The 16,860-nt window shown below is 48.1% G+C and overlaps 1 protein-coding gene across 3 annotated transcripts in view; it reads right to left on the bottom strand.

Annotated features, from left to right (window-relative positions):
* Positions 1–821: 821 nt before the first annotated feature.
* CACNA1E (calcium voltage-gated channel subunit alpha1 E) overlaps positions 822–16,860 on the bottom strand; it is a 313,512-nt gene continuing 297,473 nt past the window's right edge. For 2 of the 3 annotated variants that reach the window (XM_039249320.1, XM_039249321.1), the window contains 6 exons: positions 16,301–16,401; positions 15,926–16,032; positions 11,663–11,774; positions 7,157–7,337; positions 5,965–6,155; positions 822–4,475 (listed from right to left, as the gene is read on the bottom strand). In XM_039249320.1, coding sequence (XP_039105251.1) covers positions 3,933–4,475; positions 5,965–6,155; positions 7,157–7,337; positions 11,663–11,774; positions 15,926–16,032; positions 16,301–16,401 — 1,235 coding nt within the window. In that variant the 3' untranslated portion in view covers positions 822–3,932. Of the gene's footprint in view, positions 4,476–5,964; positions 6,156–7,156; positions 7,338–8,369; positions 8,499–11,662; positions 11,775–15,925; positions 16,033–16,300; positions 16,402–16,860 lie in introns of all 3 variants that reach the window. The other variant, XM_039249319.1, reaches the window with a different exon arrangement.

Here is a 16,860-nt window from a genome sequence, read left to right as displayed (position 1 = left end):
AAGTACTGCACCTTATACTGTTCCAGATCACCTTGTGGATATCACCTGGTAAGTTCCCAACTATTTTCATGAGATCAAATCTTTCCTCCACAGCAGAGACAGGCAGGTCAGCAAACAAGCCTGGACTAGGCGGCTTTAACCATCTAAGGAGTTGGGTCAATGCTAACATGCAGCAGAGCAAGGGCTGGGCTGGGAGACTAGAAGGCAGGAGACACTGAGGCTCACCACGAAGGCTGCAGGAGAGGTGGATGTGTGTATGGAAAGACAATGCTGTCTGGGTGGTGGAATATGGGGTTGTCTTTTTGTGGTCCCAGTCAAGAGAGAGCAAAATCCAGAACATCTGGATTTCAGCTTCAGAGAAATGTTATCTGTGATCTCAGTACCCCACAGGGACATTGAGCAGGGAGAAATGAAGCCCAGAATAGAAACAGATTCTTCAGCTAGAAGTGGGGACAGGTCCACTCTGGGCAGTTGTGTTCAAATTGTCAACTCTGGGGGAGGGGGGCGTTCAAGGGTACTTTCTCTTCATAGTGTAGGTAATTCTATCTTGACCTTGGCTCACAGAGCCTCTTGACCTACAGCTCTACCCCTAAGTATGAAGGCCTGTTGGCATTCTGACCTCATGGGGCTTGAGAGAGGGGGACACATGAATTTGTTACCCGAAGTCTGTCTGGAGCTGAAGAGAGGAATATCTAAACACAAGTTAGAACAGCTCTCTACCTTGGTTTCTTTCCCTTCTCCTCTCTTTTTTTCCCCCCTCCTCCCCTCCCTCCCTGTTTTGAGAGGATGCTTAAGACTAATATTAGCAAGGGAAACTGGACATATAAAGATTCTTCTGAGGGGCCCTGCAGTACTAACTCGGATAACACTGTGTATCTCAAACACTGATAGTGTTCCCGGTTTGCTTGGCATTTCTTGAGATGCTGCCACACTTTTTTAATCCAAAGAGAAGCACACGTTTCGAGATCTCAAGGGGCCACTCTTCAGGGGAAAGATAAGAGGCAGAATCTGGTAAGTAGGAAGGGATGTCCTGGTCAGCTATTAGAGGGAAGGCGAGAGTTCATGTTTATTAAGAGGCAAAAGGAAATGGTTAGAAGATGATGATGATAATGAGGTCTGTGACTTAACAGAACACTGTCTTTTATTTTCTGGTCTTAATAGAAAGGTAAATGCAGGCTAAGGGATAAGAAACCCAATTTCTTGGTCAGGGGGAATTGATCTAGAAAAACACAAGTGGTTGGTCGGGAGACTGCGTCTGCAGTGCTTTATACCACTTTATTGAAGACTCAAATGCGTGTGTGTATATGAGTTTAAGGAGTTCAGGTGTCCAGGCAGGTTTCCTGACACGGTAAATTTAGTGTTTGTAATGTGGTTTACAGGCAAATTCCATTTCTGGTAATTGCTCTGGCAGCCCAAATTTCTCCTACTGTTGAAATGGCCTAAGATTCCGCTTCAATTCCTTTTCTCAAAACACAATGTAATAGACTTGCTGACTCAGAACGGCTGTCCTGTTGTGGGCCTGTCCCCAGGGAAAGCTGCATTTCTGAGGTGGAAGAAAGCAATTTTGTGCACAGAAAGCAGCCCACAGCAGCGCTTTGGCACGAAATGATGCTGAGCGGAGGAAACCTTTAAACGATACGAGGCCCAGCGCCTGAGTCTTATGTAAAGTGCACGCCTGTTAGGATCGGGGCGTTCCATAGTCACATTCCCATTGCCAGCTACGCCCGAGCACACGAGTGCTCAGCGGGAGAGGAAAATGAAAGTGAGCAGAAGGTCTGAGGGGAGGCAGCTTGTGTTCTGCCTCCGTGGTCTCCTGCCCCGGGAGTCCTTTGATCGGAGGGGCAGACCATGGGTCATGAAGCTGCATCAATATCTAGACGAGAAGGCAGAGCCATGACAAATGATTCTGCAGCCATGTGACTGTATTTGGCTTTTCAAGGTTGATGCAACTATGCCTTAGTTCTATTTCAACCAAAACAAAAAGCTTCGTAAGTAAAAAGAGGCTCCATCTAAGAAAAATAACAGCCACTAACTTCTCCTACCCACGAGGTGGAGTCTGTCTTGGCTGGAGGAAGATAAAAAAAGAGTGTTTATCCACTGTGAGGTCAGGCTGGGGTGGGGGTGTCCTGTGGGCCAAGCTCCACCTGCTCCTGGCGGAGAAGGGACAGCCCCGCCTGGCACCCCTCTCCGGGGCTCCTTCCAGCTACAGTGATGAGACCAGGGAGGAAGTGGAGGGGATGGTACATTTCCACCAGATAAAGAGAGGGATGTGCTTCCCTGAATGGACCATCTAAACAAGAGGAGCACTGATTAGCCAAGAAAGGCCCTCTTTTCCGTAATGCTTCTGAGAGTGGGGGCGTTAAGAATGACACAGTGGCCTGAGGCTGCCTTCTGCCCAGCTCTTCCTCAGGGGAGGGGTAAAGCCCAGTCCTGGCCCCAGGAGATAGTCAAGGCCACCAGGACTCCAGTCTCCTCACCGTGTGTGATGAGGCCCCACCAGAGCCTACTTTGCTAGGAGGAGCAGCCCAGGTCTAAGCTGAGGTATATTTACTGATCACCTTCAAAGTATCCTGTCAAACTGACTATCAACCACAAATGAGCTGAGGAAGCTGCCAGACCAAAGGCCCTCCTCCTAGGAGGTCCCCTCAGTAAACTCAGACTGATACTCTCATGGAAGCTTCTCCTTTCAATCTGTCTGCCTTTTCTCTCTCTCTAGAAGTCTCCATTCAGTGATGGAGGGCCTACCTTGGGTATATGTGTGCTGCCTTCTCAGCGAGTGGCAGGGAAGGCTGGGCCTCTGGCACTTGGCCTTGCTGCTTGGCAGGGAGGCCCGCTGCCTCCTGGGCCAGAGTCTAGGCTGACATTCAGCCATAAGTGCTGATACAACTGTAGGACTGTTCCACATCCTTCTAGACTGGCTGGAAAACAGACTCTGCCCTAAGTGCTCCCCACCACCCTTAGGGACCCCTTGTGACCAGCGTTTGCAGGGCTACAGCCTGGCAGAGTGCGGGGCTCCAGCAGGAAGCTGAACATCCGCTCCTGCCAGCTGGGGCTCTGGCCACAGAGGTTGTTAAATGCTTTTAAGACCTCACCCTTCCTGGAGCGTCGGGCACCTCTGTGGAGCCTGAGGGGCCTCCCTGGCCTATCCTAATACAGCACCTGCCGCGTGGATGACAGGCTTCAAAGAGACAGGACTGTTGCCCTCACTACCGCCCATTCTTCATCGCTCTGAGCCTCTCCCCTGTGGTCGGGGCTGCTGGACTATGGCTTTGCTCACCCAGACCAGCCCTTGCTGCTACCGCCACAGCACCCTGATCCCGTCTTCCACTTCAGCTTTCCCCTCCCTCCTTGCCTCCTATCCTTGGCATCCAAGGCTCCTAAACTTAGCCTGTGCTTCTTTGGGGGAAGCAAGCCATAGGGTAACACGTGAGATGCTGTTGCCATCGGCCTGATGGCACTGGTGCTGGCTGAGGAGCAAGAACCGGTGAGGGAGGAGATTCCTGTCCTGTGGTCTCCATGACTCCCCAGCTAAGAGCCAGAAAGTCTTCCAGGCTTTTCAGGGCAATGGGCGTAGACACAGGCCAGCTCCGTCCCCCCACGGCTTATAGAAAAGTGGGAAGGGGCAAGGGGAAGCAAAGCCCTCCTCACGTCCCTTCTGCCATGGGAATAACCCTCCTCCACGTTCTCAGATTTCCTTTCCCCGGCAAAGGGGCAGAACTATGGCAGTGCCCGTCTTGCAAAGGGAAGTAAAGCAATCTGGCGGGTTCAACTGGTTTTCCTGGTGTCCTTTCCTTCCTCCCGTCGGATAACGCAGGGTGTCCTTCCGTCTTCCTCCTCCCTCTTCCTCCCCCCCCGGGCAGCACTGGCTTCCCAATTGGGTCCTGGTTTTCTCCGGGTGAGAGAAGAGCATGCATCGGAGGGGGGAGCAGCCTCTAGCACTTGTCGTCCTCTTCCGTGTCACTCAGGAGGTCGCTGACAGCCCCACACATCACGCCTGGCCCGGGCCCCCCGCGCCTTCGCCGCCGATAGTGCCCATTGGGCATCTGCCAGCTGTGCCGCAGCGGTGGGGCGGAGCCGATGGTGTTGGAGCGGCCCAGGCTGGTGGCCACAGCTGCTTCGAAGGTGAGCGTCTCCTCCTCGCCACAGTCCGAGGCGTGGGAGTCTTCGTGCAGGGCCAGGTAGGGCTCGGAGATGTAGCGCTGTGGGGAGGCGTGCTGGCCCTGCTGTATGTGCCGGGCGCTGGAAGACTCTGCCAGGCTGGCCTCCGTGCTCTCCAGGGCTTGGGAGGCCAGCGGAGAGCCGCCCTCGCTGCCATCAGCCGGGGGAGAGATGCTCCCGGCGTGTCGAATCAGGGAGCTGTAGGAAAGGAGAGGCCGAGGCTTTGGCGGCACGGGTGGCAGCTGTCGGCGACTTCGTCTTGGGGTGCTGGTGTCAGAGACGGAGGGGATGGAGCTTTCACTCAGGGAACCCGTGCCCTGTGCAGGGGGACAGACGTGGCATGTTAGACCAGGCCAGGCCTGATCCCTACTTGCAGCCCTGTTGCAGCCCCTAACCCTTCTGATAGCCCCTGGGGTCTGGGCTCTGGGGGAGGGCAATCTGCGTTTGGGTCCCCTCTGCTGCCAGCCCCCTCCCCTTAGGAATGCAGGGATGAACTAAGACTGACCATCTCTACCACATAGGCCAGGCCAGGTCCATTTAAACTGCAGCTGAGGCCTGAGACTGCATTTCTAACAAGCTCCTGGGTGCTGCTGGAATGTATGACAAGCATTTTAAGTAGCAGAATTCTGGAAGCTCTACATATGTAACAAGCAGCTCACGGAAAGAAAGCCTTTTGAGAAAGACAACTTCTAGGAAAGGCGAATGAATGCTCTAAGGTCAGTATCTGGAATATCCTTCTTGGGAAGTGGATCCGAAGGAAGGGCAAATACCTTCCCTCTTCTTCTCTTTTTGCCTGCACGTCTCCTGTGGCTTGCTGATGTTAACTCGGTTCCTACACCCATAGGATCAGCTGCTGCTGCAGACCTTACTTGACCTGCTCACCTGTTCCCAAGGGTCCCTGAACCCAGTGCTGGTAAACAGACCTTCCGGAAGGTGTTTCTCAAGGTGTGTGTGACCCATGAACCACCTGCTCAGAAACTCTTGGGGGAAGAAGGGGTCTTTTCAACTGCAGATTTCTGGGTTTCCCTTTCTAGATGGCCTCACTACTGAAGTAAAATGCTTTAGGTCCCCAGACTATGCAATCTTAACAAGCTTTGGTGATTATATTCTACACTGAAATTTGAAAGCCACTGCTCTAGAAGAAAGTTCTCCACTGCCTGTAAAAGTCCACTGTCTTAGCCCCTCTTCCTCCCCTCTGCTCACTGATGTTGACTGGGTCTCCCGTCTGGGCTCTGACAGCCTTGAAGAGAGGTGTAGGGCTGCGAGGAGGAAAGCAGGGCTAGAGAATGTTTTCACATAGCTCTGGGAGTGATTTCGCAGGCAAAGGCTGGTGTTTCAGTACTAGGCTGGAGGAGTAGGGGGTCTTCCCTTTGGGATGACTGGAAGCTAAGTAAATGAGGTTGAGCTGATCCAACTTAGAAATCCTGTGCTGAGGGATGGATCACCCTTCTAACTAATGGGATCATGTAACTGGTCAAAGAAACGTTTCTGGCTAAAGCTGATCTTTTCCTCCTAAATCTGGCTGAGACATTCTTGCGCTTGTTTCTTGTGACTTTGCACATCTGGGTTCTGAGGACTGAGGGGGAATGACTTCTAGATACCATTGCCTTTCTTGGGGGGACTATCTGGTTTCCTGTGATTTCACATCCTTTCTGGGTATACAAGCATGAGTAGCTAACTTCTGCGCACAATGGATGTAGTTTCCCGTGAAACCAGGGTGTGTGTGGGTTTCCGTATTTTGCACCTAATGGTAACAGACCACCCTTCCCTATTTTTCTAGAGGTTCCATGTCCTCTCCATGCTCACCTGTCTGTTGGGGGTCTGTGACCTGCCCTCGCTGGGAGACCTGGACTCATGGCGCTCAGGGGACTCCCAGTCAGCCTGGGTCCCTCGCTCCTCTGAGTTGCAGCGGGAGACATCGGGAGAGAGAAGATGCTTTCGCTCTTTTGACCGTCCCCGCTCTCTGCCCCCTGAGCGGTGGGTGTCAGACTTGTGGCCTGGGAGAGAAGACAAAAGCATCTGATCACAATTCTCCCCGTACTGGCCTGAGAACATAAAGAGATGTCCTATAGCCTGGGACTGGGACCCTAAAGAGCCTTAGCTTCTCCAGGCATGTCAGAGGCAGGAGAGAAAGGTTGGAAAATTGCCCTTTGTGAAGAGGTAAGTGTGCAGACACATATGCCAAAGGATGCAATTGGTTCTCTTCTGCTTCTGTTTACCCTGAACACGATTAAGATAGAATCTCTGTTGACACTACGACTCAGGAATTCTCCATGTTCTAAATATGGGTGTGTACCTTTTTGCGGGGGAAGATGGCATTAGTAGAAGGTATGGAGGTCCAACTGTTTCTGTCCCATTGAGGACTTCCAGTCCCATGTCTGCCATTTACTGGCCCTGACTTTGGCATGTCACTGCTTTTCAATCTGCTTCCTCATCTCGTGAAATAGAGTTTGAGGCAGACTAATGATTTGCGAATGATTGTTATCAGTATGACCCTTTTCCTTAAAAACACAAACGCAAACTCCAATACCTAACACAATTCCAGGTAGCCCTACTGAAGGTGAAGTGCAGTTGGAGGTGAGAGCCCAGCCCCCTGCCAGGAATATATTAGAGGCCCCCTAAGAAACTCCAGGGGTTTTGCAGAAGGCCATTTTGAAAATCTCAACTTTTTTTTATTTTTGAAATATAACTGAAATACAAGGTTATATTAGTTTCAGGTATATAGCATAATGGATTTGGTAACTCTGTATACATTTTAATGCTTTCTATAGCCCTTCTCTGAAAGAAAGAAATTTCAGCCTTTGTGATGAATATAGAGGACTTCATTTTGGGGCTAGTCACATGGGGGAGCCTCTTCTGGTGATGAGCGTTCTTCCTTCCCTCACTCTCCTCAACCTGTATCCTTATCGGCATCCCGTTCCAGTGATTTTCAGTTCTTGCCAGACTTGGTCATCAGAGTGGGAGCCTGAAAAGAGGTGAACAGTGTAGACCCCTTCACCTGAGTCAGAATTCAGGCGATGAGCTGACAGTCTCAGGGAGGAGTGGTAACTCCGGCGACGTGACTTGTAGGTGTTTTCACTGCTTCTCTCCATAGAGAATTCCTCCAGCCATGAGGAATTTGAACGCTTATCCCGAATGGTGGAAAACGAGCGTCTCATGGAGCTAGCGTCTGTCACCACCTGGAAATGGGAGCCCCCCGAGGAACACAAAATCTGGATTAATTATTGGAAGGTTCTGAAATTAGGGAAGAAGTGAGATAGAAATTGTTGAAGATTGCCAAGCGTAAGTTCCCTTGCATCCCCCTTGCTCAGACCTTAGCTGAAGGAGGCTGTTCCAGAAAGTGTCTTATGCTATATTAACCCAGATACTGAGACTTAACTAGGGTCTTATCTTCATGCTGAGGAAAGCAAGCAACTGAGTGTCCAGTGTAAGCTTCCCAGAGAGCCATTTGCCATAAGAACTGAGCCAGGACCTGCAGTGAACCTTGGGATAGGTGAGGGGTGAGGGCAATTGTCAAAACAGTCTGCACCATGAAAGAAGCACAGCTTTGCCTTTTATTTTGTGCCCTCACCACAGAAGGCCCTGCCACGTAGCATGGGAGTGTAGGAGAGCTCGTCACTGGGCAGCATCTAAGAATGAATTGCTCTCTATCATGGGTCCCACCCTAGCCCCACCTTAAACTCTGGCATTTGTGATTTGCCACAGATGTTAAAACAGATCCACAAAAACTTCTTGTCTCTGTCAAAACTTGATGTGAGACAGACAGACAGAAAAAAGAAGCCAGGAAAACAGACAAAGAAATGAGGCGTGGCCTGCACTGGTTAGGACAGACGGTCCTGACACAGAGCTGTGTGTGTAAGTAATTGCGTATGTGCTGGGGGAGCCAGGAAAGGAGAAAAGGAAAAATACACAGGGAAAATCCTGGAAAATGTTTCTTGCATGGCTGGTTGAGTCTTGAGAATGTTGATCCCATCCAGCAGGAGTTCTACCATTTTGCTGGCTAGTCTGTTATGGTTAGGGCTTCACTGAAGACACACGGTGGAGGAGTAGGCTCTATTAAAAAGAAGGCCCATGAGCCAGATTTTGCTTATAGGGAAGGGATGGGGGCAAGTCAAGAGCTCACCTGATAAAAGCAAATGGTCTTTCATAACCCACCAATTCAATACAGCCCAGGATGCCACTGCATAGGGTAGGTGGTGACAGCTTTTTACCTGGGGATCCACAGTCAGGCGTGGCATAGAGGATGCCCTCCCAGATCCCGTATGCTCCTGGGTGTCCGAAGGAAGGTAGATGCCATGGTTAGAGGACTGCACGCTTTTTAATTCACTAACCTCTGGCTCCTGGAAATAAACACACAGCCATGCTTGTGGGACTTGGTTCCATCTCACTGCTCTCACCTCCAGTGGATGATTCTGCCTCCTCCACAACCAAAATAGCTTTTATAAGAGAGACTGGTATCTTTATGGTCTCAGTTGTGTGTGTATATATGTGTCCATTTATGTGTGCAACATGTGGCATACCAGATGTCCCAAAGAGAAAGTTCTACCTGGGATTAAAAGGTTAAGATTACCTTTCCTAGTCAAGTACTTATCACTTTTATTTATTACAAAGCAATGCTTCAGATTGCATAGCTTTGTAAAGCATTATTAGTCATAATACTACCTAGATATGTGACGTCTACTTTTTGAGAGTTGGTAGTGTTAGCTTCTTCAGATTAAAAGAATAAGCCTATTTATCAACTAAATAGATAAGCGTCCAACTCTTGGTTTTGGCTCAGGTCATGCTCTCACGGTTTGTGAGTCTGAGCCCTGCATCAGGCTCCAAGCTGTCGGTGCAGAGCCTGCTTTGGATTCTCTCTCCCTCTCTCTGGCCCTCCCAAGATAAATAGAAACTCCTACTCTAAGGAAAGTCACCAATTTCTGGTGTCAAATATATCGCCCCAAACCTTAAGACACAGGATTTTGTTAGCTGAGAGCTTTCCTATGATTGAAACCATTTGAAACAGGTGGTAAGTGGCCATCTGTCAGGGATGCTCTAAACCAGTAGAGTCCAATATAATGCAAGCTACCTATGTAATTTTAAATTTCCTACCTACTATATTTAAAAAAGTAGTTTTATCAAAGTTAATGTATTTTATTTAATCCAGTATATCCAAATATCCTCATGTCAACATGTAATCAATCTAAAAATTAAGATATTTCGCATTTTTTTTTGTACCAGGTCTACTCATAGCACATCTCAGTTTGGACTAGTACATTTCAAGTGCCTGTACAACTCTTTTTTGTTATTTTCCTGGTTCAAGAATGTTAGTTTGGCCAATGTACATGATCTATACGGAGAGCTACTGTCATTTCATAGAGGGTAGGGCTGCCTTGGAAATGTTTACATGGTCACCAGAGAGACCTAGAAATATCCTGGACATCTTGAGATTATATACCAGATTTTAAAAAGTTAGGAAATTATATCCTAAAAACCTAGTTGTCTAAACAAACGGCACTGCTGAAGGGAAGGGTGCCCAAGACCACTTGGCCAGGTGGTTACTGAGGTGAATGAGAGGACTGCCTTCCTAGAACATGTGATAAGTGTGCATAAGGAAATTATAGTGTTTGTAGTACATGCTTCATAAAGCACACAGGTCCGACTTGAAACAGATGTGGTAACAACATTACAGTTTGCAGGGTGTGAGAGGTAGTGTAAGACACACGCACACATCATGGCCACGCCTCTGGATGTGGAACAGGGGCCCCCAAGGGATGGGCAGGAGGTACACAGTGGTGAGAGTGTAGCACGGGCTGACACCTGAACTGAATTACAGACACCAGTACTGACAATGAGATGAACACATATCCAGAAAGTCCTGGCACTACGGCTTGGCTCTGGGGGACCCATGGAAATAATGATGCAATAAAGAAAACCTCCCTGTGAAAGAAAGGACACATTATTGAGATTTTCCCAGCCAGACACATCATCAGGCAGACAAGCTGTAAAATGCTGACAGGCACTTTTAAGAATCAAACTATCTGTGCCAATTAGTCTATGGTGCTAAATTCCTCATAAAGAAAGGCAGGAAATTCGTCCAAGGCTTCCTGCCTCCCTTACCAAGTACACCTAAGGCACTCATACCATGCGAGGGTCTGGTCTGGCCTCCCAAACACAACTATGCAGAATTCCCTGTCTTCACAATCACCAAAGAGGGAAGCACCCATTTGTCTGTGCTACCAAAGGGTTTTGACCTGCTCTGAGGGTACTCATGCCAGCAGATATGCACTCCATAAGCCGGCCAGTCCCACATTCCACCCACATCATCCATCTAGGATGGCTCTGGGGTGCACAGCAGCAGTGGAGAGGGGTCAGGGGAGAAGGAGAGAGAAAAAACACAGATGAATTATAATCAAAGTGGCACAGAACTTAGTATAAGCAGTCTATATGGACTCTTGCAAATGTTGGGTTTTGTCTTTTTCCTCCCAGGCCAATGGACACTTGGGCTTTAATTCTAAGCTCAGGAAGGAACCTGATCTGATGACTCCTAAACTAAGGATAATGGTAAGGTCTATTATCATTGGAAATCACATTTTAGCTTTGTAATAGCAAAATCTAAAGGTCAGTGTGCCCCCTCTTCTCCAACTTCAACTTGATTCAAGAGGTTTCTCGGGAATTTTTATCATTTATGCTAATAAAAATACTTTAGGCTTGGGGCACCTGGGTGGCTCATTGGGTTAAGTGTCCAACTGGGGCTTAGGTCATGACCTCACACATGAGGGTTTGAGCTCCACTTCGGGCTCTGTGCTGACAGCTCAGAGCCTGGAGCCTGCTTCAGATTCTGTGTCTCTGTCTCTCTTGACCCTACCCTTCTTGCGCGCGCTCTCAAATTATACATTAAACTGAAAATGAAAAACTCTAGGCTTGGGAGGGATTTTAGGGACCTCTTAGAAAGTACTTGACTGGTAGAATTGTGACCCAAAGGGACGCACCGAAAAGAGGTAAGAGATTGTTCTGTAACTCTCGGCTGGCAGCTGGTCACTGTCACACATGCTCCTCTGAGTGATCCAGGAGCTGGGAGTCCCCAAAGGGCTGGCGTAGGGCATTCCTGTGTCCCCAGAAGCAGCACCTGGCTGCACTAAGCTGTCCATTTGGTGCCATTCATTCTGGTGGTGGTCCATCCTAAGTCCCCATATCAAAGGCAAGATTTTGACTCTTGCTTCTACATTTGCTGCTTACAGGCATAAATTAGGAAGGTTTGGTCTGAAGCAATGTAAGTCCCTGCAGTAGGTAAGGGGCCTCCTGGAAACTGTCAGATCTGCAGAGGAAGCATTTACCAGAGAACATGGGATATTTAGCTGTGAAAGGAGAGACAGCAGGAAACTCCCAGGGTAACTAACTGGCAGGACTATGGGAAAGGATTTTCCTAATAAATCATAGCTATGAAATAAAATTTGGAAATGAGAGTGGGAGGGATCAGGAAACCAAGCAACTATTTTTGAGGTCATGTAACTCATTCATTCACCAGAGACTGCTGTTCCTGGAACTGTCCATCATCGGCTGGGTCCATACAAGCCAACTGGAATATTTCCTGGGGGGAGAGTGGACTCATCGAAGGGTATCCACTACGGCCACTCCTGAAAAGCAATGGCAAAGTAGGAGGTAATGTGTACATGAGGGAAAAAGAGAGAAAGGCCTGTCAAAGGCACCACTACTAATTCCCCACCCTAGAGAAGACTTCCTTCCCAGCAAGGGCACCACCCTTTAAGACTGGCTGGCTTGTAAGCCTGGTAACTGACAGGTGGCTGGACCCTAGAATACAAGAATTAAAAAAAAAAAAAAAAAAAAAAGCATTGGAAAGGAGAAGCCACTGTTTTCAACCTGCATCTGGAACCACTCATTATTCTGCTGGTGACTAGCATATCTGTGACAAACGACATTATTTGTCACACTCAGCCATATGGAAGACCAGTGCTAGATTGCAAACCTGTTTCTGCTCAGTTTCTCCCTTCAGCAGAAAAAAAAAATGCCATCGTTTAAACAGTGAACAGTTTGTTTAAATATTAAGCAGCCATGGTCTTTTAAGAAATTTCCTCCACTCTCAGTAGAAATACGGCTTTATTGTGCCAACACCCTGGCCAAGCTAAACAATTAAATGCCGTGAGCGTTTAGTGAAGGATGACTCTGACAGACAGGGGGTCTGTTGGTTTACGAACTGGGTGGAGTGATCTCAGAGGTGGTGGTAACTTCTGGGTTGTTGGCTATGTAGGGGGGTGCTTGAGTGGTGATGAGGAAAGGGGCCTCTGAATGAAAGGTATGGACAGTTCTCCCAGTGTGCCTGTAATTAAACCACTGTTTGGTACCTGTGGACACTCTTAGACAATGGGATCCACTGGACTGGTTAGGAGAAAAAGAGGACCTAGACTTTCTTGAGAAGATAGCTGCTGTACAATATCAGGTGCCCTCTGACCTACTCAAGGGTGCAGAGGGAGCTTCCTGATGGTGGGAAGAAGGAAAGTGGTCAGGGGCTGGGCCCCAGCTCTCAGGAACAGTGGAGCTAGCACGGAGAGATGGGGTACCATCTTATGCTTGTGGCACAGCCCTTTCATAGTTGAGTCTACTGCACTCATGGATGCATCCACTGGAAAATTTGAGGCATAAAACCAGGGTTGCCAGTTACTTAAAAATAATCCATAGGCACAATCTTACCTTGACTCAGCTCACAGGGAGAGAGAGCTGAAGTGCAGAGAGTCACCCCACCTGTCTGTCCCTTTGCTGCTGAGAGAATGTTTGCTGAATTTTCACAACTGACACAGAGTGATCTGATCTTTAAATGCTCTGCTTACACGCACCTTCCTCAGTGTGTCTTCTCCTGAGAACCAACCACTGGGCACTGCTCTATGAGTAATCACAGAATCCCTAGTAGGTAGAATGGACCCTTGGAATCACCTGAACAACCTCAGAGAGTTGCCTAACTTGAACCAAGAGTTGACTTCCAACTTAAAAAACTTTATCCTAACAATGAGAAGCCAGACACAGTATGGAACATGGCCTCTCATGATCTAGTTCCTATTTTGCCAGCTTCCTCTTGCCCTTCACTTCCTGCTCCTGAATTTCATTCTCTTAAGTTCACTGAATGTGCCCACCCGGCTTCTTTCTGCCTCAAGATGTTGATACAGGCTGTTCCCAGAGAACAGAATGCTTCTCCTCAACTCCTCTGCCCTCCACAAGCTCTGTTCGTTATTTTGAATTCATCCTTCAAAATTCATTTTGTTAAGTAAATGCTCTCTGATGTCTCCTAGAACTGGACTGGCAGTTCTAGGACTCAGATGGACTCAGATTCTGCCACACTGTTTTCTTCTTTCTAATAATCCTATTTCAGGACTGACTTCCCACCAGGTATAAGCTCAGTGAGGGCAGAAGGTCCTAAGGGACCAATGTCCCCCTTTCAGGAAATATGTCAACATCGATCCCAAGGGCTCATGCCAGAAACTTGGGGGGAGGGTCTCTCCTTTACTCCCTGAGGCAAATCAATCCCCAAATCCTATCCAGTCTCCCTACTGGTAATATTTCAAGTCTTTGCATCTCTTCCCTTTTCTAGTCATTAATAACTCACAATTGCAGTCACATGCCCAAAGCAGCACTGTCTCTCAAACTCCTCCCCTCTGATCCGAGCCCACATTGGATGCAAGAATGATCTTTGAAAAGCTCAAGTCTGATCGTGTCACACACTGACAAGTAAAATCCCACGATCCTTAGATAAAACCTCACTTCTGTATTCCACTTACAATGCTCCCACGTGCTGGCCCGGGCAGAGTTTGTCTCCTGCTCCAGCTATCGTGACAGTTTTCAGGTTCCTGAAGCTTATCACATTCTCCCTTCTCTTGAAGAGCATGCCTGAGTCTCACTTAAACGTTACTTCCACAGAGGGACTTCCCTGACCCCTCGACCAGGTGTGCTGCCTCCCTCCCTTGGTATCACAATAGGCCACCCTTCTCTATTTGAACTTTCATCACTTTTGTAAATTTCTTTCTCAAGATTGGTCTCCATGAGGACTGAGATCATGTTGAGTGCTAAATCCCTAGTGCCTGAGCCAGCTTTTCCGTCATACTGGGTTTTAATATTGGTCCAATCTGTGAGTAAATGAATCAATAAACACAGAAGTTGGACAGATGCCATGTGGGAGTTATGTATAGCAAAATGTAGCAGTGAGAGAGATCGAGGTGGAGGATGACCTCCTTTCTAAGCCAAGGACTCTTGAAAAATGCCGTACACCCTTCCACTGAGAAGGTTCCACTGCTTTCCTGTGCAGCCCAAAGATAAGCACCTGCCGGTTTTGTGTAGAAGGGAAAATCCATACCTTGCTACCTCATCACATCAGATACTTGTAAAAATGAACAATAGCCTTGGTCATGACGTTGGCCCTTTGCTTCTCTTGCAAATGTGTTGGATCATGACCTCTGAAATTAATGTTTTTCACAAACAGGTGTCCAACACCACAGGCAGAAAAGAACTCATGGTGGGAGAGACTCCAAATGGCACTCTGACAGATTCCCTTCCCCTGATAATTACTGAAGTTGTGATCTTTAGTGATTATTGGCACCATGAGAATCAGGACTGGGCTAAACCCAACAATAAAACCTCATTTACATTGGGTAGAGGGATTTCTGCCCTTTGGGTACTCACACATGCTTGTTGAGAGAAAGATCATGTTATAATGAGATAGGGATGCTATAATAAATCATTTATGACTAACAAACGAGTGGGGGCTGAGGCTTGCAACTCAGAAGAGTTGACAGATTCCTTAACTGAGGTTTTGTTTCCGTTTCCAATATAGAGNATTTATGACTAACAAACGAGTGGGGGCTGAGGCTTGCAACTCAGAAGAGTTGACAGATTCCTTAACTGAGGTTTTGTTTGTTTCCGTTTCCAATATTTTTTTTTTTTTTTTTTTTTTTTTGCCTGATCTAAGGTTCCTTTTGTTCATTACAGATAGCAGTGTAGTGGGAATACTCTGGAGTTAGGAATAACAAACTTAAATTCCAGTTCAGCTTCCTACTAGCCCCGTGGCACTGGCAACTTATTTAATCTCCAATTTCTTATTTGTTAAAGTGATGATACTAACATATGCCTTCTTTCCTTTGTCCATTCCCAGTGCTATCTCTTGAGCTGGCCACAGTACCAAACATGCATAGTCAGCCTTTCTATTACCCCTGCTGAATAACCATTTTAAAATAAAAAACATAATGGGGCACCTGGGTGGCTCAGTCGGTTAGGTGTCCAACTTCCTTTGTGAGTTCGAGCCCCATATCAGGCTCTGTGGTGACAGCTCAGAGCCTGCTTCAGATTCTGTGTCTCCCTCTCTCTCTGCCCCTTCCCACCCGGTACTCTATATCAAAAGTTAACATTAGTGGCGTCTGGGTGGCTCAGTCAGTTAAGTGTCCGACTTTAGCGCAGGTCATGATCTCCCGGTTCGTGGGTTCGAGCCCCGTGTCGGGCTCTATGCTGACCGCTAGCTCAGAGCCTGGAGCTGCTTCAGATTTGGTGTCTCCCTCTCATTCTGACCCTCCCCTGCTCACACTGCTTCCCTCTCTTTCAGAAGTAAATAAAAATTAAAAAAAGTTAATATTAAAAGAATTAAATACATAAATAAAAAATGTCTTCTTGGGCTCAGACTATTATTTCTGGAGCATTCCTGGGCCTGCACAATGCCACGGTGAGAGGATACAAGCAGGGCAGCTTGTATCCCACTGGACCCACTGGTTGTGGACCCACTGGTTATACTCACAGGCCTGAAACAGGGTCCTGCTGGAGATAAGGCAGGGCTTTGGCATTAGCAATGATCTCCTGAGGCAGAGATGAGGGCTCCATGCGCTGGAACATGGGTGCATTTTTCTGTGTTAAAAGTAGGAAGGATGAAAAAGGAACTCATGACCCTGGGGTCTGTTGATAGAGTGGAGAATACAATTGACTTGGGGATTAGAAACCCAGTGGATCAGAGTATCAGACCTGCTCCGGTCTCCCCAACACTAGAAAGTTCCTGGCCCCTGCACCCCTAGGTCCGCTTCTAAGTACTTGCAGGGCACCGTGCCCCAGCCACGCCCAGGCCCGTCCTGTGACTCCTCATGGCCCACCCACCTCCCATGCTGGCATTGACCCTCACCTGTTCCTCCAGCTGCTGCCTCTGCTTCTTCACCTTACTCTGCTTATAGTAGTCCATGATCATCATTGCTGCATAGATTTTGCCCACAGTCAGTTCAGAGGCTAAAATCACAAATGTGGCATGGAAGGGAATGGGGAGAAGACAGGTGGCAGAGAGTGAGGATACTTCACAAGCTTCCCCATTCTCTTGGTCAGGTTTGCTCCCTCAGCCACCCACCTAGCCAGCATCGATTGAGAGCTCCACATGCACCTGAGGATACAAAGTGACTCGGTCCCATATCTATCCACAGGGAGCTTCCACAACTACCCAATGAGAGGAGGGATACTGATGAGAAACCACATGTGACTAAGCATCCCCTCCACCGGTCTCGATTTCCATGTCTAAGTAACGGCGCCCTATTCCCACCTGCATAAGGGTTTGCTGAACAGCATTATGGGCAGGAAGAGAGCTATGCACCCAGGAAGTTTCACCCACAGCTACAGTGACCTATCTTGAGAAAATGTTTTCAATTCATGCAAAAGGAATTAAGAAGTGGGAGATCTGGGTGTCCTAAAAGTAAA

Source organism: Hyaena hyaena, unplaced genomic scaffold, assembly GCF_003009895.1.
Source record: "Hyaena hyaena isolate Hyena2069 unplaced genomic scaffold, ASM300989v1 scaffold_337, whole genome shotgun sequence".
NCBI lineage: Eukaryota > Metazoa > Chordata > Mammalia > Carnivora > Hyaenidae > Hyaena > Hyaena hyaena.
Note: the sequence above shows the minus strand (reverse complement) of the source record. Positions and strands in the feature narration are given on the sequence as shown.